The following is a 22,237-nucleotide window of genomic DNA, read 5'->3' as shown; positions in this document are numbered from 1 at the left end:
ATGTAAGGCTTGGATGCAGCTGCTCGGCCATGGAAACCCATTCCATGAAGCTCTCTACGAACTGTTGTGCTAATCTGAAGGCCACATGAAGCTTGGAGGTCTTTAGCTATTGACTCTGCAGACAGTTGGCGACTTCTGCACACTCTGCGCTTCAGCATGCACTGACCCAGATCTGTCATGTTGACCTACCACTTCGTGACTGAGTTACTGTTGTTCCAAGTTGCTTCCAATTTGTTATAATACCACTAACAGTTGACTGTGGAGTATTTAGTAGCAAGGAAATTTCACAGATGGACTTATTGCACAGATGGCAACCTATCACGGTACCACGCTTGAATTCACTGAGCTCTTGAGAGTGACGCATTCTTTCACAAATGTTTGTAGAAGCAGTCTACATGCCTAGCTGCTTGATTTCATACACCTGTGGTCATGGAGGTAATTGGAATATCTGAATCCAATGATTTGGAGGGGTATCACAATTCTTTTGTCAATATAGTGTACCTCAACAATAGAGAACTTTGAATCCCTCACAATTCAATAAGAGAAAACATTTTTTATTTCCCCATATCCCCAAAAGTCCCAAAAGGCTTGCTGAAGTATACAGCGGCAAAAATAATAATTTGATTCCCTGCAGATTTTGAAATGGTCTATACATTTTTATCATAGGTGTATTTTAAATGATGGAGACGGAATATCAATCAAAAATCAAGAAAAAAACACAATACAAATGTTTATAAATTGAGTATCAGTTCAGTGAGTAAAATAAGTATTTGATCCCCTACCAACCAACCATAATTCTGGCTCCCACAGACTGTCATGTACTCATGTGGTACACAGATTAGGCCTGTCAATTTAAGAAGGTGCTCCTAATGACAACTCCTTATGTGTATAAAAGACACCTGTCTATTGAATCTATTTCTTCCATTTAAACCTCACCACCATGGGCAAGATTAAAGAGCTGTCAAACGATATCAGGGACAAGATTGTAGATCTGCACAAGGCTGGAATTGGCTACAAGCAAGAAGCTTGATGAGAAGGAGACGATTGTTGGTTATTTTGTATTTCTTCCATTTGTAAATAATCTCTCCATCAATCTCCCTCAGTCTGGATCTCTATGCACGATTTTGCCTCATTGGGTAAGGATGATCATGAGAAAAGTAAGGGAACAGCCCAGAACTACACAGGAAGAGCTTGTGAATGATCTCAAGGCAGTTGGGACCATAGTCACCAAACAAACCATTGGCAATACAATATGCCGTAATGGATTGATATCCTGCAGTGCCCGCAAGGTCCCCCTCCTCAAGAAGGCACATGTACAGGCCCATCTGAAGTTTGCCAATCAACATCTAAGTGATTCAGAGAAGGATTGGGACAAAGAGCGCTGAGGTCAAATGAGACCAAAATTTAGCTCTTTAATTCGACTTACTGTGTTTAGAGGAAAAAAATTGCTGACCAAGACCTTAAGAACACCATCCCTACAGTCAGTTATGGAGGTGGAAACATCTTTTGGGGCTGTTTCTCTGCTAAAGGACTTTGCCAAATTGAGGGGCTAATGGATGGGGCCATGTATTTGTAAAATCTTGGATGAGAACCTTTTTCCCTCAGCCAGAACACTAAAGATAGGGTGTGGACGGGTCTTCCAGCATGACAATGACCCAAAACATCCCGCCAAGGCAATAAAAGAGTGGCTCAAGAAGAAGCACATTAGGGTCATGGAGTGGCCTAGCCAGTCTCTAGACCTTAATCTTATAGAAAATGTATTGAGAGCTGATTTGAGTTGCCAAGCGACAGCCAAGATCTGTAAAGAAGAGTGGGCCAAAATCCCTCCTGGGATGTGTACAAACCTGGTAACCAACTACAAGAAATGTCTTACCTCTGTGCTTGCCTACAAGGGTTGCTCCACCAAGTATGAAGTCATGTTGTTGCTTGGGGATCAAATACTTTATTTTACTCACTGAACTGCAACTCAATTTATAACATTTGTATCTTGTGTTTTTTTTTTTTTTGTGGAATTTTGGTTGATATTCAGTCTCTACCATTTAAAATACACTGGGGGTCATAAACGAATAGATCGTGATCTACCAGTAGATCTCGGCCAGGTGGCTGGTAGATCATGGTCTGGGCTTGCTGACCTGCCAGCCCAGTGCCTCGAACAGACTGCAGTTCAGAGGGACTACATGTAAAGTTGAAGCTGTAGTAGGGAGCAAGAGCCGCATAAGCTGATGTCTCCTCTCTAGTGCTGGCTCCTACACCCATTCGTGATTGGTGGGTGTAGCAGCTTCCAAGCACGACCCACTCAAGTGAATGAGGCCACTCTACAAGTGCCCTTCAATCTTATGCAGTACAGCAAACAAGAGGTTAACCAGGCAGTTGTGTTTTTTTTCTAATATGCTTTAACCCCTTGGACCTTGCAGAAGCATGCAGTTATGGGGCACTAGCACTAGCATAGTGACCTAGAATACTTGAATTGGTCTTGATTGACAGGCAGTAGCACCCACCAAAAGCAATGAGGAATGTAATTTCTGCTGCAGCATGTGTACACTTTTGGCTGCTGCCTCAGCAGCTAAAGGGGGTATGGATTGAGAGGTGGTGAAATTGACTCAACTGCAGGGTGTTACCCCCCCCCCCAACTTTACCAAGCCCTAAAACTACTGCTGCAGGATGCTACTAAGGGCAAGTGCAACTAAGGGCTCATTAACAAGTGCAGCAGGCACTGCTGCTCCTCTGCAAAGCGATTTGAGTGTGTTTGACAGGGAGTGAGGAGGCTATATGTTACCACCTGATTGAAACCTTACCACCTGATTAAACCCATGATTGCTGTGCAATGCAATGTGATTGTGACATGGTAGTACAGCAATTAGAGGTTTAAATCTGGTGTGAGGAGGCAACACTGTGCCTGGTGATCTTTAACTTCTCCCATGTTGTTCCGGTAGAGATTCACCTCTTTAACGCTACCTACCTCTGAAATACACCTATGATAAAAATTTTAGACCCTTCATTTCTTTGTAAGTGGGCAAACGTACAAAATCTGCAGGGGATTAGATAACTTTCCCCACTGTATATGAAAGAAGAAAAAATTGCATATACAATACCACAAAATGCCACAGATAAATATAGATAGACGTCCATATAATACCAACATAGCCCCCCATGTCTAGCCATACCTCAGGATATAGGTCTCTCCAGGCTCGCTCCACCAAACAAAATGCCATCTCCCAAGACCCACCGGGCCAACAGTCCATTTATATACTGCCCATAAATGAAATAAGGAGCCCCAGCTGGGTCCCCTGCCCCCCTATGCTCCGTTGGCGTGAAGTTGTGCCATGTGGCGCACCAATGTCAGCCAGAGGTTCTGTGCGGATGATGTCACTTTTGGTGCGACGCATGCGTGACATCATGAGGCACATGGTGTCACGCCTCACAATACCAGAAATACCCGGAACGCCATGATGGCAAGAGACTTGGCGCGCCAAAGAAGGGAAGTGACCTCAACAACAAATCAAAATATACAGGAAATAAAAGAAGTATCCAACAACAATAAAGGGCACCAGACTAAATAATGCTAAAGTAAATAAAACAATAACATGTCTATATAACCATGCAGACATGGCTCGCCACGTCAACCACACCCCCACTGAGTGCTAAAAAAACAAAAGATAAAAACATTTTTATTGAACAAATCTCTCTGGTCTGCCAATGCAATTGAACTATAGAAAACATGATCCTAACTAATTTAACAAACCCAGACATGTCTTAAATTCCATCAAAAAAGCAGATAATACCTGTCACAGTAGCCAAAATACTATTAACGTTGTAAATCTAGTATCAGCAGGAATAGATAGTGACCCAAAATAGATAGACTATAGGGGTAACAATCCTCCCCTAATCTACAATATAATATAACCCCCAGAAAAAAGGAGGGGGGAAAGTGTACTACATTAGAGCCTGTATCTCATAAAAGTATTTACCTATATTTCAGAAAAAGGGGGAAAAACTTATTTTTTCATTAAGCCATGGTCTCTTACAAGGTTTTAACATGAAAACCCAAAGACATTCCCTTGGTAAGATCACTTTGTCAAAGTGCCCCTTTTAATGGACCCCAGGCATCCACGACTGGGTATCTCCATCAACAAGCTGATTCTCGGGCTCTGGAACACGAGACCAGTGAATCTGGCTATTGCTACCCCAAGATCCAGACGTCACCAGATTTGAAGTAAGCCAGAAGGTAGACTACTTTATTTGAACACAGATACAAGATATACACACTCAGGGGACAGTCCCCCCTCCCTGCATAATGACACAGGGCAGGGCAATCTATACTTAGTAACAAGAGACACACAGGTATTCAAACTTCACACCAGCAGACAGTCCCTCACCAAGCTAATACACATAAACACTTACATCCCATAATAGTTTGCTCCCAAGCAAGACAAACAATAGAACAATAGGATGCAGCCACACAACACCAACCAATCCACAACCCCCACCCCACCTATCTCCTAGACATGTCTACACAATATTAGGACAGATCACCCTGTACCCCTAACAGGCACAGGGTGACTTACACATAATAGGGATATAGTGAGCTGAGACAGGGGTCTCAACACCTCTCCAAAGTGAACTGGGTTCCATGGGCCCCCCACCCAAAGTGACTCCCGTCACACACCCCTCTCATGGGGGTGAATTCTCTCCAGAGCTCTGAATCGTAATCCCTTTGTACTGTTAACTGTGATTTTGAGAAAAATGTCTAACTGCTGGGCTTACTTAATCGCCCCCTTTTGATGTCGTTGGCATAGTCATGCATACGCTTCCAAAATCTACATTTGGTCTTCCCCCACATAAAAACAATTACAGGGGCATGTCAACGCATAAACAATCCCAAAATGCCTGACAAGTAACGAAATGTCTCATTTGGAGAGCTATTCCGTTTGGTAAAACAGATTGTGGCTCAATAAATCAGCAAAAATTGCAATTCCCACATAAAAATGTGCTATGAGGGAAATCAGAACAAGGATCAGTACCTCCATTCTGTGAATAATGGCTAGAAACAATCATATCTCTGACGTATTCCTACAGAATGTAATTTTAGGCATTGTATCAACCAGTTCCCAGTATTTTGTCAAGATATCCCAATGTTTTAAAAAATTTGTGATTTTGTCTTGATTGGGCATTAAGCATGGTGAAAAATGTATTTTTTCTGTAAGGGGTAGGCTTCACTCCTTGAGAGAGCAACAAATCCCTTGGGCTACTTTTGGCATCTGGTGGGCTCATTTAAGAGATTTTTTTTTTCTTTCAATTTAGAAGCTTCCATTTCAAACACAGCCAGATCCAAGCAATTTCTCTCAATTCTGGCATATTGGCCTGTAGGTATACCCTTCACCAGATGACGTGGATGCGCGCTGTTAAATTGAAGCAGCACATTACTGGCCGTAGGTTTGCAGAATAGATTTGTGTAGATCATACTGTCCCTTCTTCCATAAATCTGCAAATCCAAAAAAGGTAAACACCGTCTATCCATAGATAGTATAAAGTTTGTGAATGTTTCTTCTGTGGCGTGGATCCAGATGAAGCAATGTGCGCAAGACGAGTTGATCCTGCATGCCTATTTCTATTTATCATCGGCACAAAGATACTACTACATTATAGGTATAAATTCTCACCAAATTTGTCCAATTGACACATTGTATGCTTGTCTGTAGACTATGGTTTTAAGCATTGTTGTTTTGTAATAAAGCTTTGTATATTTTATCTATTGTTATAGTTGATATATTATGGCATATTTAAAGTCCCTTTTTTTTCATTCCTTTTCTTCCCTGTATAGGGAGAGGAAATTTATTTGCAATACATTTAACGCTCTGATTCCCCTCCACACATACATTGGCAAAGAGATACAAAGCCAACAGCCTCCTTCCTCCATGCTGGACACTGTGTCCTACTGCTGAACCATTGCTTCAGACAGCTGCATTCTCCCAGTCTGTGCTGCTTTGTAAATACAGTGATGATTGGCTGTGCAGGGAGGGAGCCCAGCAGGGTGGGGGAGTCTGCCTATACCACTCCCAAGTTATGTAATCTGCTTAGGTTGTCCCATGGGGAACTACAATGTCTCCCAAGGCAGCTGGAGTTGGTGGACAAAGCCGGAGGTGTGGCTGCCTCCTCCACTCCTCCCACAGATCCCTTGGCTGAGGTTGATCTGGTAGCTGAAGAAGGGCAACATGAAAGAAGACTCAGCAGCCTGAGAGTGTTTGATTACAAGCCATCAGGTAACATCATGACACCATATACTGCACTAAACTGCCACTATACTACCCTAACCTGCCACTGCAGTATACCGCCCCCTAACCTGCCACTATACTGCCCTAGTCTAACACTTTTACTGCACTAGCCTGCCACTATACCGCCCTAACCTGCCACTATACTGCTCTAACCTGCCACTACAGTATACCACCCCTAACCTGCTACTATACTACACTAACCTAACACTATAATATATTGATTCCGTCTTCAGTTCTACTGACCCCTATCCTCTGCCCTGTAGACCCCTGTACACTGCCTTACAAGCTAATGGCGTCTGTACACTGCCCTATAAACTGCTGACTCTATCACCTGCCCTGCTAACCCTCTGTACACTGCCCTGCTGACCTAATGTCCTCTGCCCCCTTTTACTGCAGCCCCACATTAGACAGGCTAAATCTGGCCTTGCCCCCCCATCAGTGGTCTGTAGCGTTATTATATAATTTCCCCCCCATAACGGTTAGAGGCTATGTTTTTAACAAACTCAACCCCCTTTCCACAATGGTGGTCAGTGCCTGTAAAATGTAACCCCAACATTGGAGGCCTGTAGTTACTTTGCGAGGCCTGCATAACCCCAGAAAATTTGTAGTAGGCCTGTCAGGCAGCAGATAGGAAGCCATGGCCTGGCAGGAGTGAGTCCAGGGCCAAGTAAATTCTTCTAAAACCTTCCATGTCCCAACAGTTAACAAAAGGTTTATACCCATAAAATAAAAGTATAAGAATGCAAAATCTGTATTTAAAGTTTATTAAATTCACACAGAAGGGAAAGTGGGAGTAAAATAAGCCCCATGCAGAATGTTATGACCCAAATTACCAGTTTTTTAACTCAGAGGCCACAGTCATTCTACCGTGCCCTCTTCAGCAGCTTGCATTTCCAATAAGCATGTGGCTTTAATGGCTTCTGAACCATTCGCTGCAGAAACGCCTTCTGATTCTTTCACTAATTAGCTTTACCCTAAGGAAACAGCTAAGTTCACTAATGTTACTGCCAAGTTAAAGTAGAATTTTGGCGCTTATTGATGTGGTGAGCACCACCCTGAAATTTGAGGAGCAGCCTGTTGCTTCTTTTAGTGCTGTTTCTGGCCTTGTGACTTATAGGTCTTATAGGGCTGCAAAGACCTTTCCTTTTGTAAGTGTGTTTCCAATTATTTCTGCACAAAGATTAGAAATGCTAATAGGCTGTTTTTTTTTCCCCCCGAAGTGCTTACTATTACAGTACTGCTTAGTATAGACGTTAATGAACAGCGGTCCATTCCTTCTATGGATCTGCCATTGACCTTCAGGTTATAGTATATGGAACAGGTGTCCATGGCATTAAACTTTTACTGTGATGGGCTGTTAGAAGGCTCCGGGCTTATCTCTCACAGTAGTTACTTGTTAGTGCATATGTGTAGAGCCCTTTGGCTAAAGTGGAGGACTGCTAACTTTTCTTGTAAGAAGCTTGTGGCCTTTTCAGGAATCATGTCTTTTCCGAAAAGCTATAGATGTTATTGTCAAAAATGCTACTGGGGGCAAAAGCATTTATCTTCTCCAACAGAAGGAGCAGACTGCTAATCACTTTCATCGTACCTGCTAAGAAATGTTCCACATGGACATTATCTAAGGGTGACTTCCCATCTATCTGCAAGATCTGGCACTCCAAGGTTGCCAAGTCTAATGACAAGCTGTCCTCATCATAAAGGTGTACCCCCTGCTTTTCAGTGTGAGATAATGTCTGTTGACCTTTTGAGACCAGCTAAATAACTTGCATTCTGGTTGCCTGGGTGCAGGAGACTGTGTCCCAAGGTTACAGACTCGAATTTCATTCCCTGCCCCTCCTTGGCTTCTTACTTCAAACCTCTCTTTGTCCCCTCAGTGACTTGCATTAAGCACTCTATGGACCGCTGGACCAAGAGGTTATAGCCCAAGTACCTGTGGCAAAAGTCCAACCAGTTCACTATCCCAAAAATCAAAGGAGACATAAACCCCCACCTTGGACCTCAAGGCTATAAATGAAGGAATTAACAGGACCTGTCTTTACTTTTCTTCCCCAGGGGGACTTTATGGCTTCAGTGGACATAAAACATGCATATTTATTATACATGTGCCCATCTTTACATCTTACCAATACTTTCTGCGTTTTGCTGTTGGGCCTCGATACTACCAGTTTGTGGCTCTCCTATTTGGCCTGTCTTCACTTTTGGTGTTCGCCAAGGTACTGGTTTAGTGTTGACCATGTTGCTCTCAGGGGAATTTCAGTTGTGGGATGCTTGGATAACCTCTTGTTACAGGAACAATGAGCGACAGATCTGGAAAACAATGTGTCTGTCAAGATTTTGCAGAGGTTAAAATAGATCCTGAACATTCAGAAATGGTCACTGGTTCAAACTCTTCACTTAGAGTATCCAGATCTGGTCATAGACACTTTCCAGGCCAGAGCATTTCTTCCCGAGGATAAACTTCAGACTCTCTAGTCCAAGTTTGTGTTCTTTAATACAGAAGTCATCTGACCCTCTGAGGGTTTTGGGACTGATGGTAGCCTTCTTTTAAGGCAGTTCCATTTGCCCAATTTCACTCTAGACATTGGCAACACATCTATACACCGTGGCAACAGTCACCTCTGTTTCTGAACTAACCAACTTGGTTGTTCCCAAGGACCAGACTGCCCCTGGTTTGGTGGTTTCAGGGTCCAGCTTTGGAGTTGATAAAGCGATTTCTCTTTGTGTTCTTGAAAATCCTAACAACAGATACTAGCCTGTCAGACTTGGGGGTGGGTGGTCACTTTGTCATTGCAGGGGACTTGGTCATTGAGAAATCTTGTCTCTCAGTGAACATCTTGGAACTTCGGGCAAACAGATAATGCTACAGTGGTGGTGCACATCATTCATTCATTGTAGAGGAGTAAAACGACTCTTTGTGGCAAGAGAAGTAGAGCAGGTCTGTCCTGGGCAAAACTTCAGGTTCCAGCCTTGACATCTGTTTACGTTTCGGGTACAGAAAATTGCCAGGCAGATTTCCTCTCTACCAGCAGTGTCTGGGCCCCGACGACTGGTCTCTGTATTGAAAAGTGTTCTAAGGTCTGTGTCAAAGGTGGGGAATGCCAGATATAGACCTCTGGCCTACAGATTCAGAAACAAACCAGAAAGGTTTGTGTCCAGGTCAAGGGATTTGATAGCAGATGCAGTGGCTCCACCGGATTAGTTCACCCTGATCTATGCCTTTCCTCTCCTTAAACATCCTCCACGTATGCTTTACAGTGAAATGAAAGTCAATCCTGTGATCCTCTTTGCTCCAGGTTGGCTCAGACTGTGAGAAGCCTCACCAAGTCAGCTCTGCAAGACTCTTTATCTGCTGCCCCAAGAACTGATTTACTATTCTGCTTATGAGTCACAGGCTTTAACAGCATGGATGTTGATGCCTATGTTCTAAAGAACAGAGGAAACTGAGTCGGTGGTTCCTAGGATGCTCCAAGGCTGGGAAGTCTACATCGTGCAAGGTGTATTTTTTGTCTAAGGGTTTTCATTATAGGACAAGGGTACTGAATTAGGTATGGTTAGTAAAAATCTTTCTGCAGAGGTCTGAATTTCATTTTTCTTCTGACTCACATCTTTCACATCACAGCCCCCTTTGCATTAGTGTCCTCAGTCCCCCTTTTCCCATCACAACCCTCTTGTATCACAACCCCCTTTCATATCGGACCCCTCGACATTACAGCCATGCTTACATCACACCCCCCCCTTACATCACAGCCCCATCCCCTCCTCTTGACATCACAACCCCCTTTCAATCACAGCCCTCACATCACAGCACTTTTATATCACACATCACTCCTCTCATATCACAGTCCCCCATATCATAGCTCCCCCTTCTCACATCACAGCCCCCCATATCACTGTTCCCCCTCTCACATCACAGCTCCTCCTTTTCACATCACAGCTCCCCCTCTCACATCACAGCCCTCCAGTATTAGAGCCACCCCCTCTTTCCCATTTCACAGCTTCCCCCTCTCACCTCAAAGCCCCCTCATATCACCCCACCCCCCCACCACATTCTTCCCCCTTCCTTAACTCAGCATTGTGGAGGGTGGGAGGAATCGCAGGATGGACTCTTCTTCTGAATGTACTCACCTGCTGCCCCTGAATTCACAGCAGGGAGGAAGGAGGGAGGCACAGAAGGTCTGCACTTGAGGGTAGGAGCTGCCCAAATCTTCTTATTAAAAAGTGACTCACTTGTTGTTATGAAAGGTTGGGCAGCTCCTGCTCCCCCTGTAGACCTTCGGTATCTCCTGCCCTCCTCCCTGCTGTGAGTTTGGCAGTGGAGGCAGACCAGTGCATACAGAAGGAGTCCACCCTACCATTCCTTCTGCCCTCTACAATTCTGTGATATTTTTTTATTTTTTTTTATAACGGCTGCATTGACAGGAGGAAAGGAATCAACTCAGGTTGCTAAGTGGTGCAGCCATAGTTCAGAATGGACTGTTACTCGGTCTGCAATTTAATAACACCCATTCTAGGAGTTTGTCCATGAGCTGGATCCTCTTTCCTGCTGTTGGGTCTGCAATGTTTGGCTCTTGGCACCGCCAAGGGCCAGATTTCTGCACTTTTCATTCTGTTTTAGAGTTTGTTGGCTTTCCACTCTCTAATTTAAAGTGGTTCTAAAGTCTAATAGTTTTTTTTACCTTAATGCATTCCCTGCATTAAGGGAAAAAAACTACAACCTGTTTCCCTCCCCCAAACACTTATATGATTCAGCACAGTTTCGACTGAGCTCTTCTCCCTTCACTTCCTTATCTCACAGGAGACACATGCAGCAATGGGAACCATAGGCGTCTGCTGCTGTCAATCAAATCCTGTGGGGGGATTGGCTGAGCTGTGCTGTGTGTCTATGGGCACACACAGTCCAACTTGGGAGCCTGCCTGCATGGGCCCCCCATAACACACAGCTTGATATGGGGGCACCTGCAGGAAAGAGTGGACAGCACTGGAGAGAGACTCCAGAAGAGGAGGTAAGGGCCGCTCTGTACAATATCACTGCATAGAGCAGGTAAATATAACTTTTTTATGTTAATACAAAAATTAGGCTTTAATATCACTTCAAGGCCTTTGTGCAAATTAACTTCTGTGCGGTTTCTACAGTAAATCCCCCTAATATTTTAATCTGGTTCTTTTAGCACATCAGAAGCCCCCATTTAAATCTGTCAGATGTCTCTCTCTACACTTTGACATTTTTATCTTTGCACAAGAAAAGGTTGTGTTGAGACCCAGGCTTTCCTTTCTCCTGAACGCAGTCTCCACTTTCCACCTTAATCAGGATATTTTCTTCCATCTAGTTGATCTGATTTTTCCTTTTTGTCATCATGGATGGGCTCAAAAAGGATGCCCCGGCTTCTTGTTCCACCTTATGGTCTTAAAGATCAGTTTTTCCCTCTTTCCATTGAAGGCTCACTCCACTAGGGTAATAAGCGTTTCTTGGGCAATTCGACATCAAGCCTCTGTTTTCCCATTTTGCAAGGCTGCCACTTGGCCCTCCATTTACACATTTTTAAAGTGTTACTAAACCCAGGACCTTGCATTCACTATTGGGTTACGCACAGTACACAGAACATGGAAATGCAATTATTTTAGTAAATATAAATTGCTAAATACCTTTTTCTAATTGGCAGTTGCAGCAGTCTTGTGATTTTCTGTCAGTGTCCAGCAGAGCACTGCTGGACAGGCTTGTAGGAGAAGTTTTCATTCTCTTCTAGGAGGATGAAAGACCCCGACCTCTTTCTGGACAGTGCTGATTGGCTCTGAGCTGATCACATGCACTCCCAAGGAAAACAAAACAACCTCTCTAACAATACACACCAAACTGAGCATGTGCAGAGTGACTCCAAACCTCTGTTCTATCAGGAGATATATAGGGGACAATGGAAGGGGAGGATCAGAGAAGGCAGAATCAAACATCCTCTTCCTCAATGCGGATGATTAACCCCTTAAATTCTACAGTGAGTATAACGAGCATGCTTTACTGCATATACCGACTATTTTGCTGTTGTGGGTTTAGTAACTCTTTAGGTTCTACCAGGTATATGTTTCTGGCCCATCTGAAGCTTGTTTTGGGCATAAAGCCTTCAGGCTCCTCTTTGAGCTGCAGGAACTTTTCAGTTCTTGTTCTTTTCTGTTGGGCCTGTTAGTGATTGTCTGAGAGGTATAGCCAGCACAGGGCCCCTCTCCCCTTTTTGTGAATGGCAGTGCTGGTCTGTAGAGCAGTCAATCTCAAATCTATCTCCTGTGTAGCGATGTTGTCAGAGAGGCAAGGGGGAACCTGTCTGACCATGCTACTTAGAAACTAAAGGATGGATATATGCACTTTGTCGTCTAGGGGGTTTAAAATCACAATAAGGCTTGGTTCACACCAATGCATTTTTTAGTGCTTTTTTGCACTTTGAACGCACTACAGTCCATTTTACATGGTTTCCTATGGAACACGTTCACACTGATGCGTTTTTTAGCCACTGCATTTTTAGAAAGGATCAGGGACCTTTTTAAACACAAAACACAGAGTTCAATAGAGTTCAATGGAGATGCTGCAGAAAACTCATGTAGTGCACTTTTAACGCATTTTGTATGCGCTTCTGATGTATTTTGAGTTTTTAATCTGTCCAGCAACAAGTTGCCCCCTCCCCCCCCCCCAAAAAAAAGCATAAATGCATCAAAATCGCATGTGCAATAACGCAAAACGCACTGCAGAAACGAACAAAGCACAAACTGCATTGGTGTGAACCAGGCCTAAATATTTTTTGATAGTTCTTTTTTTAAGTTCCCTGTGTCCTTCAAAGAAATTTCGAAGAGTTTTACACTCAACTTGATATTCCTTTTGGAGTGCATTGAGGGACACAAGCCCCGGCTCTCTGTTTTATGATCATGCTCTTGCAAATGCTTTGTTACAGAATTGTGGCATGCTGGTAGTAGAATGGGTTATACTGTGGGTGGCCTACAATATATATATTTCTTTCTATTTTCCAATTCTCTTTTAGACAGCAGTGTAAAATCTGAAGGTTTAGGACGTCTTGTGTTCCTCAGTGTCCTTAGAAAAGGATTGTATATTGAGTACAAAAAACCTGTTTTTTCTGCAGTACATTTTATATCGGCCTGTAGTTCAGCTTTAACCATTATGCATGTGTCAACCTGTAGTCCAATATTGCAAGATACGAACATTGCTGAATATAGAATTTTAAACTTCCTGCTGAATATAGTATACTGAATGGTTATTTGGCTTCTGCAAAAAGTGGTCCCATTGTGTTCACACAATGGAGGTTAGGCCATGAAATCAATAACTCCACTAAAGCATGTACAAATGAAAATAATTCAGTGGTTTATATCTGAGACTATTTTTGCTTGGGTCAAGGTTAAAGCCACTCTATCTTTAAACAACACTTCATAGCTTTCCTGAGAATGCTGCTTCATTAACTCTTTCACAACCAGAGGTAACTGAAACCGAGGTGCTCAGACCAAATTCTGCAACATCAGCACGTGTTGGTTAATTGAAATTGAAAAGAGAAAGATATATAGAAAGAGATTTATCTCCATTTCCTGTACTGCTGACATTTTACAAGGAAATTCTCTTTAACAGCAACAGATCAGAAATAACATTTTATTTGTCTGTGTTGCTTTTGCAGATTTTTTTTTTTTTTGTTACTGTCTAGCAAAATGTCAGTAGGACAGGAAGTGAGGGTAAATCTGTCAAACTGCATCTTTGTTGGCAGCAAAAACCTGACAGGAGTTCTAACCCTTCCCTACTCTACCGAAAACAACAAACAAATGTCTGGCTTGACATACACTTTTATTGTTTTCCTGCCTTATTTGAGAGGATTTTTCATTCCCAGATGACCGTAGTGAGGCAGTATAAATGGTTTTAGAGCTGCATATTTAATATTAAAGAAAAATGTGTGATATTACTGTCATATCTTATTGCATGTTATTTCATACATTTGTGATATGGAGCTTTGATAATTTTGCCCTTTTTTAAATATATTCTCTTTCCTCTTTGGAGGACTATGGGGTGAATTATAAAAATTAAATTTGGTTGCATTTAAGTGAAAGGAACTTTTGAAAAGCAATAAGAATGCTGGACTGGAAGTCACGCATCAGCGTGTGTACCACGCATTAGGCGGAGACTAGCTGTGATGTCACATCCAGCCAGTGGAACGCAGGCCGGTGCACATTCTTAATGCTTTTTAAGTACGTTTCAGTGCAACCAATTTTAATGTTTATATAATAAAAACTGAATTACGCTATGTGGGACCCTCTTGCCGTTCCTTCTTTTATGTGAGAATACACCAGCCTTCTGATTCCTGGAGATGCACTGGAGGAGCGATTGACCAAGGAGAATAAAAGTCCCAGCAATACCAAGAGCTCTCTAACAAAGGCGCATTTGAGTCTTTACAATATAGAGTCCACAACAGTCGGTGGACAGGAGGGGAGCATCACACAGTGATTTTGGCACTTATTGTTTTGGAAGAACATTGCCCAACTTCACTATAGACTACACAATATCAAAATTAAAGTTCAAATAATTTTGCAAACACTAAATATATGTTTATTACATAGGGCAGCACTTTTATGCTGTTACATCCTGTTCTGTGGTATATGTATTCCTGCTTGTCGTGATAAAAGGTGAAAGATAATGCAATATTCTTTTTCAGCTCTCGGAGCTTGTAGACCTGACTGGAGGGAGCTGGATGACATGCTAATGAGGAACTCTGTGCTTTATGTGGACACCAAGGAAGCTGCTCAGAAGGAGTCCGGAGATATAGTCCTATCTGGGGTAATATAAACTGATGAGGTAGAACTGTGAATATCTCAATAAACAGTACACTGTCCCTTTCTAAATATATAAAATACAAGCCAATCAATATTGTGTGTCCCTATAAAAAAGAGCCCACAGCCAATATATAACTCAAATATAAACATAAGAATTTTACATCAATACATAAACCAGAAATAAAAAATAAAGTCCCAAAATCAATCATGGAAGGAAAGTGCTTTTTAATATATAGAACTGTGAATATGTTATGCAAACTAGTCAGTAAAGTATTATATAGTTTTTCAACGGTACATGAAAAATGAATTTCTTTTTTCATCGGTGGTCAGTGGGAAGAACTACTTTTACATAGTTGATCATTGGAAGGATGTATGTCCCTTTTCAGATTAGGAGATCATTGGTGTATATATACCTATTTATATATAAAGTCCAGTTGGCTTCACAGTGCTGGCATTTGAGTATAAACTATAGCGACACCATTGGATGGCATGTATGTCAGCTGGGTATCACTGTACCACTACCATTATTCTAAGGGGAAAGTGTATCGAATTGTGAGGGAGAGAAAGGGAGGGGGAGGGAAGAAGACAGAGACCGTCTCTACTGTGATACAGTTGCTGTGGATTGCTCTTGTGCCCATAGGGACTTTATAAATGCTAAACCTGAAGTAAGGACTATCTTTGTGTTGATGCTGTCTAGCTCGTGCCCAGTGTAGGAAATAACCATGCTAATAATATATATATGTATATAGTAAATATTCTAAAACTATTTACTACATGACAAAGAATTCTGTATGATTTTGAGTCAGATGGAGCCCTGTGAAAGAATGGGAAGTGACTGGAATTGGTCAATGCTTTGACTTGGGTTGTTGTATTCTGCAAACAGGCATTTTACTTTAGGAGCTAAAAAGAACCTGGAAAATGTGAAAATGTAATAATTTTTATTTGTACATTTCAGTTTTTAGCCCTTAGTGTAGTTAGGAGACAAAACAAAAACAATATATACTATATATATATATAAATTATATATATATATATATAATCTCTTTTAATTTGCAAGCCAATTAAATATTTTATAATATCTGCATGCATCCTGCAAAGGTGTACCGTTCATTTTCATACCAAATAATTTAGCCAGTTTTATAGCCACTTCTTCTGAACCTTGTCCTAGCAGCCTTTTTATCTCCAGGCCACATGTTATTTACATACATATTTGGCAAGATAATATCAGGACCATATAATATTGGACCTTTTTAATATAAACACGAATGTAGTAAATTCAATGTTCTGGTGCTACCTCTGGGCTCAATATTGCATAAATATAATACCTAGTTCAATTGTTAGGAAATATATGTAAATTACACATACACAGAGATTCCTGTAATGCTAATACTGCTTTTAAATTCATATTTGTCCTTTAATGTTAGGAATCTATAATGCAAAATATTAACATAATCATATTTAAACAAAGCCCAGGGTATCATTAAAGAGCTGGCAATTTCATAAGCTTTAGACTTTACAGAAATTTAAAATTCATTCCTAATTAGTGTATTGAAAATAACCATTTCCCATGTTTAGTAGTGTGAGGATAAATTTTCAGGCTGCAGTTAAAGGAGTCCAAATAAAACAAATCCAGTCATGTGTATGGAAACTTGTGGGTTCAAGACAACAAACAGAAGATTTTGCACAATGCAGTTCATGCAGCAGTTAAGAGACTGCTGCATATCTACAGAGCTCTGATTTCTAAAATGCTATTTTACATGTATAAAAAGGGCAAATATATATAACTTCACACATTTTGACTAGAATATTTCATTTGACATGGAATAGAGGGAGAAAGTGGTACAAATAGGGAGACTGTGAAGACCTTATAAATACTCATACCTCCCAACCTTTCATGAATGAGGAGACTGCCACATTGCAAATCCATCTTTTTAAACCCAGCCCTCGATCTTCCTATACTTACCTTTTTTAAACAACCCCCTCTGGTCTGTGATTCTGGCAGAGGCAGAGCCGCCTGGAACTACCAAGTGCTGTAATCTCTTCCCATGATGCATTGCCGGGGTTTAGCTGCCAATTGCCAAACTCAAACCCTACCACTGCAGAAGGGGAAACTTCAAAACCTCTTGTGAAATCTCTATACTATTTTGCAGGGGCCTTTAAATTTTCTAAACAAAGGACCAGTTTGTTTTTCTTCACACTTTAGAGGGTCCAGACTGTGGCCAGTGGGGGTAAAACATGTCCTGGTGTCAGTCAAGTAAACAGTGCCCCATCTTTGGTATTAGAGGGGAGGAATAGTGCCCCATCTTTGGTATTAGAGGAGAGGAATAGTGTCCCATTGTTTGTGTCGGTGGGAGGAATAGTGTCCCATTGTTGGTGTCAGTGGGCGGAATAGTGTCCCATTGTTGGTGTCAGTGGGAGGAATAGTGCTCCGTTGCTGCTGTCTGTGGCAAGAACTGTGCCCCATTGTTCTCAGTTGGAGAAATGGTGCCCCAAGAACCTGTTTATTGTTCTTTCGATTTTAGGGAGGCCAGATGTGGCCAGTAGAAGAAAATATCCTGGTCTCAGTGGGAGTAAACCGTGCCGTCTTTTGATTTAGGGGGAGGAATAGTAGTCCTCTTTGGTGTTGGTGGGGAGGAATAGTGCTAGATCTTTGGTGTCAGTGGGAGAAATAGTGATCAATTGTAGGTGTCAGTTGGAGAAATAGTGATCAATTGTAGGTGTCAGTTGGAGGAATAGTGCCCTAAGGGCCGAATAAAGGCAAGCAAAAGGGCAGCAGTTTGGAGACCACTGATCTAATGCAATCAACAGGCAGGGTGTATACAGGTCAAGGTTTGAGTCTTGGTTGGAATGTACCATTTTTAACCTCTGCTGGATGGGAGCACTGCCAATGCAGGGGGACGTTTCTAAACATCTCCCCACATCCTCCACCTGTGCACTCCCTGGTAGCCTGCAGCGGCATGATCTGTGCCCGCTGTATCCACCAGACACAGCGGAACCCGGATCAGTGTACCGGGCCGCTGTGGGTGGCCCCAGTACCATGTGATTACTGATTAGCCAATCTGCGATCACATGCACAGTAGTAAACAAGATGTTATTTCCTGACGACATCATTGTTCACTATAATCATTCAGAGCAGCCTTGTACCTTGTGATAAGCCATGACCAGTCACAGCTCTCACAATATTTCTCAATCCTGATCACCCCTCCACCACCACCACCAAAAGTAGTACAGTGTCGCTATGCTGACATTGTAATGCTAGGGTAACGGTAAGGTAAACGGTAAAAAAAAAAAAATTATAATTTGTTTTTCTATATACTGATTTGGGTTTTTTTTTTTACCAAAAAAGGTAGCATAATACATTTTGGCCTAAATTTATGAAGAAAGATTATTTGAAAAATTTTATAAGAAACTTGTGTTTTTTTTTTCAAAATTTTTGGTCTTTTTTCATTTATATAGTGAAGAATAAAAGACTAAATGGTGATCAAATGCCACCAAAACAAAGCTCTATCTGTCTCAAAAAAAAAAAAAGATACAAATTTAATTTGGGTACAGTGTTGCTTGCCTGAGTACTTTTTGCATTCAACGTGTGAGAGCGCTGAAAGCTGAAAATTGGCCTTGACTGGAAGGGGGTAAAGTGTCCGGACTTGAAGTGGTTACACAGGTTTTCTGGTTTACCCCCAGAATCATTAATTCTTTTCTTGAACATTTTGAAATTAAACTAAATTTGGCAAATGTTATAAAATACAGGTTTGTATGTCTTTTTTTTCTTCCTGCAGCTGGGCCTGCCCCTGGTGTTAACCCTTTTCCTGAGGGCTTGTTCACATTTGACTTCCTCCCAAACGCCCCTAAAGCGTTTGGGGAGGCGTTTCATAGGCGTTTTCCAAGCGTTAAAACTGAACCACAAACACCTATAATGAAGTTCATGTTATTAACGCCCCGCAAACTCCTCATAAACGCCTTGCAAACGCCTGTCAGGCGTTTGAGAAGCTTCACCATAGATTTGAATGGGAGGCGTTGAAAGGCTTCAACTCCTCCTGACTCGACATGTGGTGTCAATTTTGCTGCAATACTAACGCTTCAGTGTGAACAGCAGTGTGTGCTGCCATGTGTATAATTTTCATAGGCGTTTGAGGAGTGTTAAAAACAAAGCTAGTGTGAATTAGCCTGAATGTTAGATGGGCAGTTCGAAATGCAACAATGTTTGTTAGCTTGTGAGCAACCTGTACCAGTTAATGGTTCTCACTGACAGGTACAGAGTATCTACTGAGAGGCTGTCTTAAGCACCATTCCAGGTTTTAGTGTGGATTCACGGATGTGCTGTGCGAATTGAAGCTCTGTTTTAACAGCTAATTGACACTGTAGTTGTTCAGCAGGTCAGGTCAGGTTTAGATCAGGATAGAACACCAGCCTGAAATGGTGTTCACAAACTCATGACGTGTAATTCAGAAGTAATTCCAACAGAAGTCATTGGGCCTGTAATCTGCACCTGAACCAGATCGCACTGCTCAGAAATCGTACAGGACTCTTTTTCAATCCATACTGAATCTGCACTGCCAGTGCACCAGACCTATGTGAACATGAACCATAGGAAGCAATGTTATATCACATGTCATGCGTATTGGATGTGGCTCAAACCGCATCCAATCCACTTGTATGTGAACCAGCTCTTACACAACATCCACATCTAATAAAAACCAATATCTATTTAATGGAGCAATGGACAATTGTGCAGATGTTGTATAAACATTTTAATCTAAAATATCTTGAATATACACGTGCTATACATGCAGGTACTGCCAAAGACAAGGCAGTGTCACTCAGAGAGTTCCATTCATCCTATGTCTTCAACTATGGATATTGAGAGCTATATGTACTTTATGCAACGGTTAGTGCAGTGTTATGCGTAGAGATGAGCGAATCGAAGTATCCGAAGTGGAATTCGAGTCGAATATCTGAAAAATTTCGATTTGTGCCGAATCCGAAAAATAGCCTAATTCGGACGCGCGAATCGAAATTTTTCAGAAAATGGCGGCTGACATGTGCGGCGACGGAGCGGGGATGTCTGGGAAGGCGCGCAGACAAGGCGCGCTGACCCATAATGCATGCCTCAACTACATGTGATCGCATCAGCCTATCAGCAGCCAGCCAGCCAGCACTGTGTAATGGTCGAGCTATAAATAGCGGCCATTTTGGAATTCTTCATTTGCCTGCAGTTATTGAACAGAGGCAGACCGCTCTGTACTAGGGACAGGGACAGAGTTAGGGCCACAGAAACGATAATTGGGGACAGAGAAAAGTTACTTAGGGACAGAGAACCATTACTCAGGGACACAGACTTGTTAATGAGGGCCACAGAATCGTTATTTAGGGACAAAGAAACGCTAGTTAGGGCCACAGAATTCATAATCAGGGACAGACAGAATTGTTACTCAGTGCCAGAGAATTGTTACTTAGGGCCACAGAAACGTTATTAGGGCCACAGAATTGTTACTCAGGGACAGACAGAATTGTTACTGAGTGCCAGAGAATTGTTACTCAGGGACAGACAGAATTGTTACTGAGTGCCAGAGAATTGTTACTTAGGGCCACAGAAACTTTAATTAGGGCCACAGAATTTTTACTCAGGGACAGACAGAATTGTTACTCAGTGCCAGAGAATTGTTACTCAGGGACAGACAGAATTGTTACTGAGTGCCAGAGAATTGTTACTCAGGGCCACAGAAACTTTACTTAGGGCCACAGAATTTTTACTCAGGGACAGACAGAATTGTTACTGAGTGCCAGAGAATTGTTACTCAGGGACAGACAGAATTGTTACTGAGTGCCAGAGAATTGTTACTTAGGGCCACAGAAACTTTACTTAGGGCCACAGAATTGTTACTCGCACAGACACAGAATTGTTACTCGCACAGACACAGAATTGTTACTGAAGGCCACAGAACTGTTACTTAGGGCCACAGAATTGTTACTCGCACAGACACAGAATTGTTACTCGCACAGACACAGAACTGTTACTGAGGGCCACAGAACTGTTACTTAGGGACAAAGAAACGCTAGTTAGGGCCACAGAATTGTTACTCAGGGACAGACAGAATTGTTACTGAGTGCCAGAGAATTGTTACTCAGGGACAGACAGAATTGTTACTGAGTGCCAGAGAATTGTTACTTAGGGCCACAGAAACTTTAATTAGGGCCACAGAATTTTTACTCAGGGACAGACAGAATTGTTACTCAGTGCCAGAGAATTGTTACTCAGGGACAGACAGAATTGTTACTGAGTGCCAGAGAATTGTTACTCAGGGCCACAGAAACTTTACTTAGGGCCACAGAATTTTTACTCAGGGACAGACAGAATTGTTACTGAGTGCCAGAGAATTGTTACTCAGGGACAGACAGAATTGTTACTGAGTGCCAGAGAATTGTTACTTAGGGCCACAGAAACTTTACTTAGGGCCACAGAATTGTTACTCGCACAGACACAGAATTGTTACTCGCACAGACACAGAATTGTTACTGAAGGCCACAGAACTGTTACTTAGGGCCACAGAATTGTTACTCGCACAGACACAGAATTGTTACTCGCACAGACACAGAACTGTTACTGAGGGCCACAGAACTGTTACTTAGGGACAAAGAAACGCTAGTTAGGGCCACAGAATTGTTACTCAGGGACAGACAGAATTGTTACTGAGTGCCAGAGAATTGTTACTCAGGGACAGACAGAATTGTTACTGAGTGCCAGAGAATTGTTACTTAGGGCCACAGAAACTTTAATTAGGGCCACAGAATTTTTACTCAGGGACAGACAGAATTGTTACTCAGTGCCAGAGAATTGTTACTCAGGGACAGACAGAATTGTTACTGAGTGCCAGAGAATTGTTACTCAGGGCCACAGAAACTTTACTTAGGGCCACAGAATTTTTACTCAGGGACAGACAGAATTGTTACTGAGTGCCAGAGAATTGTTACTCAGGGACAGACAATATTGTTACTGAGTGCCAGAGAATTGTTACTTAGGGCCACAGAAACTTTACTTAGGGCCACAGAATTGTTACTCGCACAGACACAGAATTGTTACTCGCACAGACACAGAATTGTTACTGAAGGCCACAGAACTGTTACTTAGGGCCACAGAATTGTTACTCGCACAGACACAGAAT

At 42.2% G+C, this 22,237-nt stretch overlaps 1 protein-coding gene across 2 annotated transcripts in view; it reads left to right on the top strand.

Annotated features, from left to right (window-relative positions):
* Positions 1–22,237, top strand: part of CRYM (crystallin mu) — a 96,505-nt gene that overhangs the window by 47,610 nt on the left and 26,658 nt on the right. For both annotated transcript variants that reach the window (XM_089674789.1, XM_089674790.1), the window contains exon 6: positions 14,960–15,081. In XM_089674789.1, the coding sequence (XP_089530915.1) occupies positions 14,960–15,081 (122 nt within the window). The remainder of the gene's footprint in view (positions 1–14,959; positions 15,082–22,237) is intronic.

Source organism: Staurois parvus, unplaced genomic scaffold, assembly GCF_062004578.1.
Source record: "Staurois parvus isolate SC_StPar_1 unplaced genomic scaffold, SC_StPar_1.0 ptg000152l, whole genome shotgun sequence".
Lineage (NCBI taxonomy): Eukaryota > Metazoa > Chordata > Amphibia > Anura > Ranidae > Staurois > Staurois parvus.
Note: the sequence above shows the minus strand (reverse complement) of the source record. Positions and strands in the feature narration are given on the sequence as shown.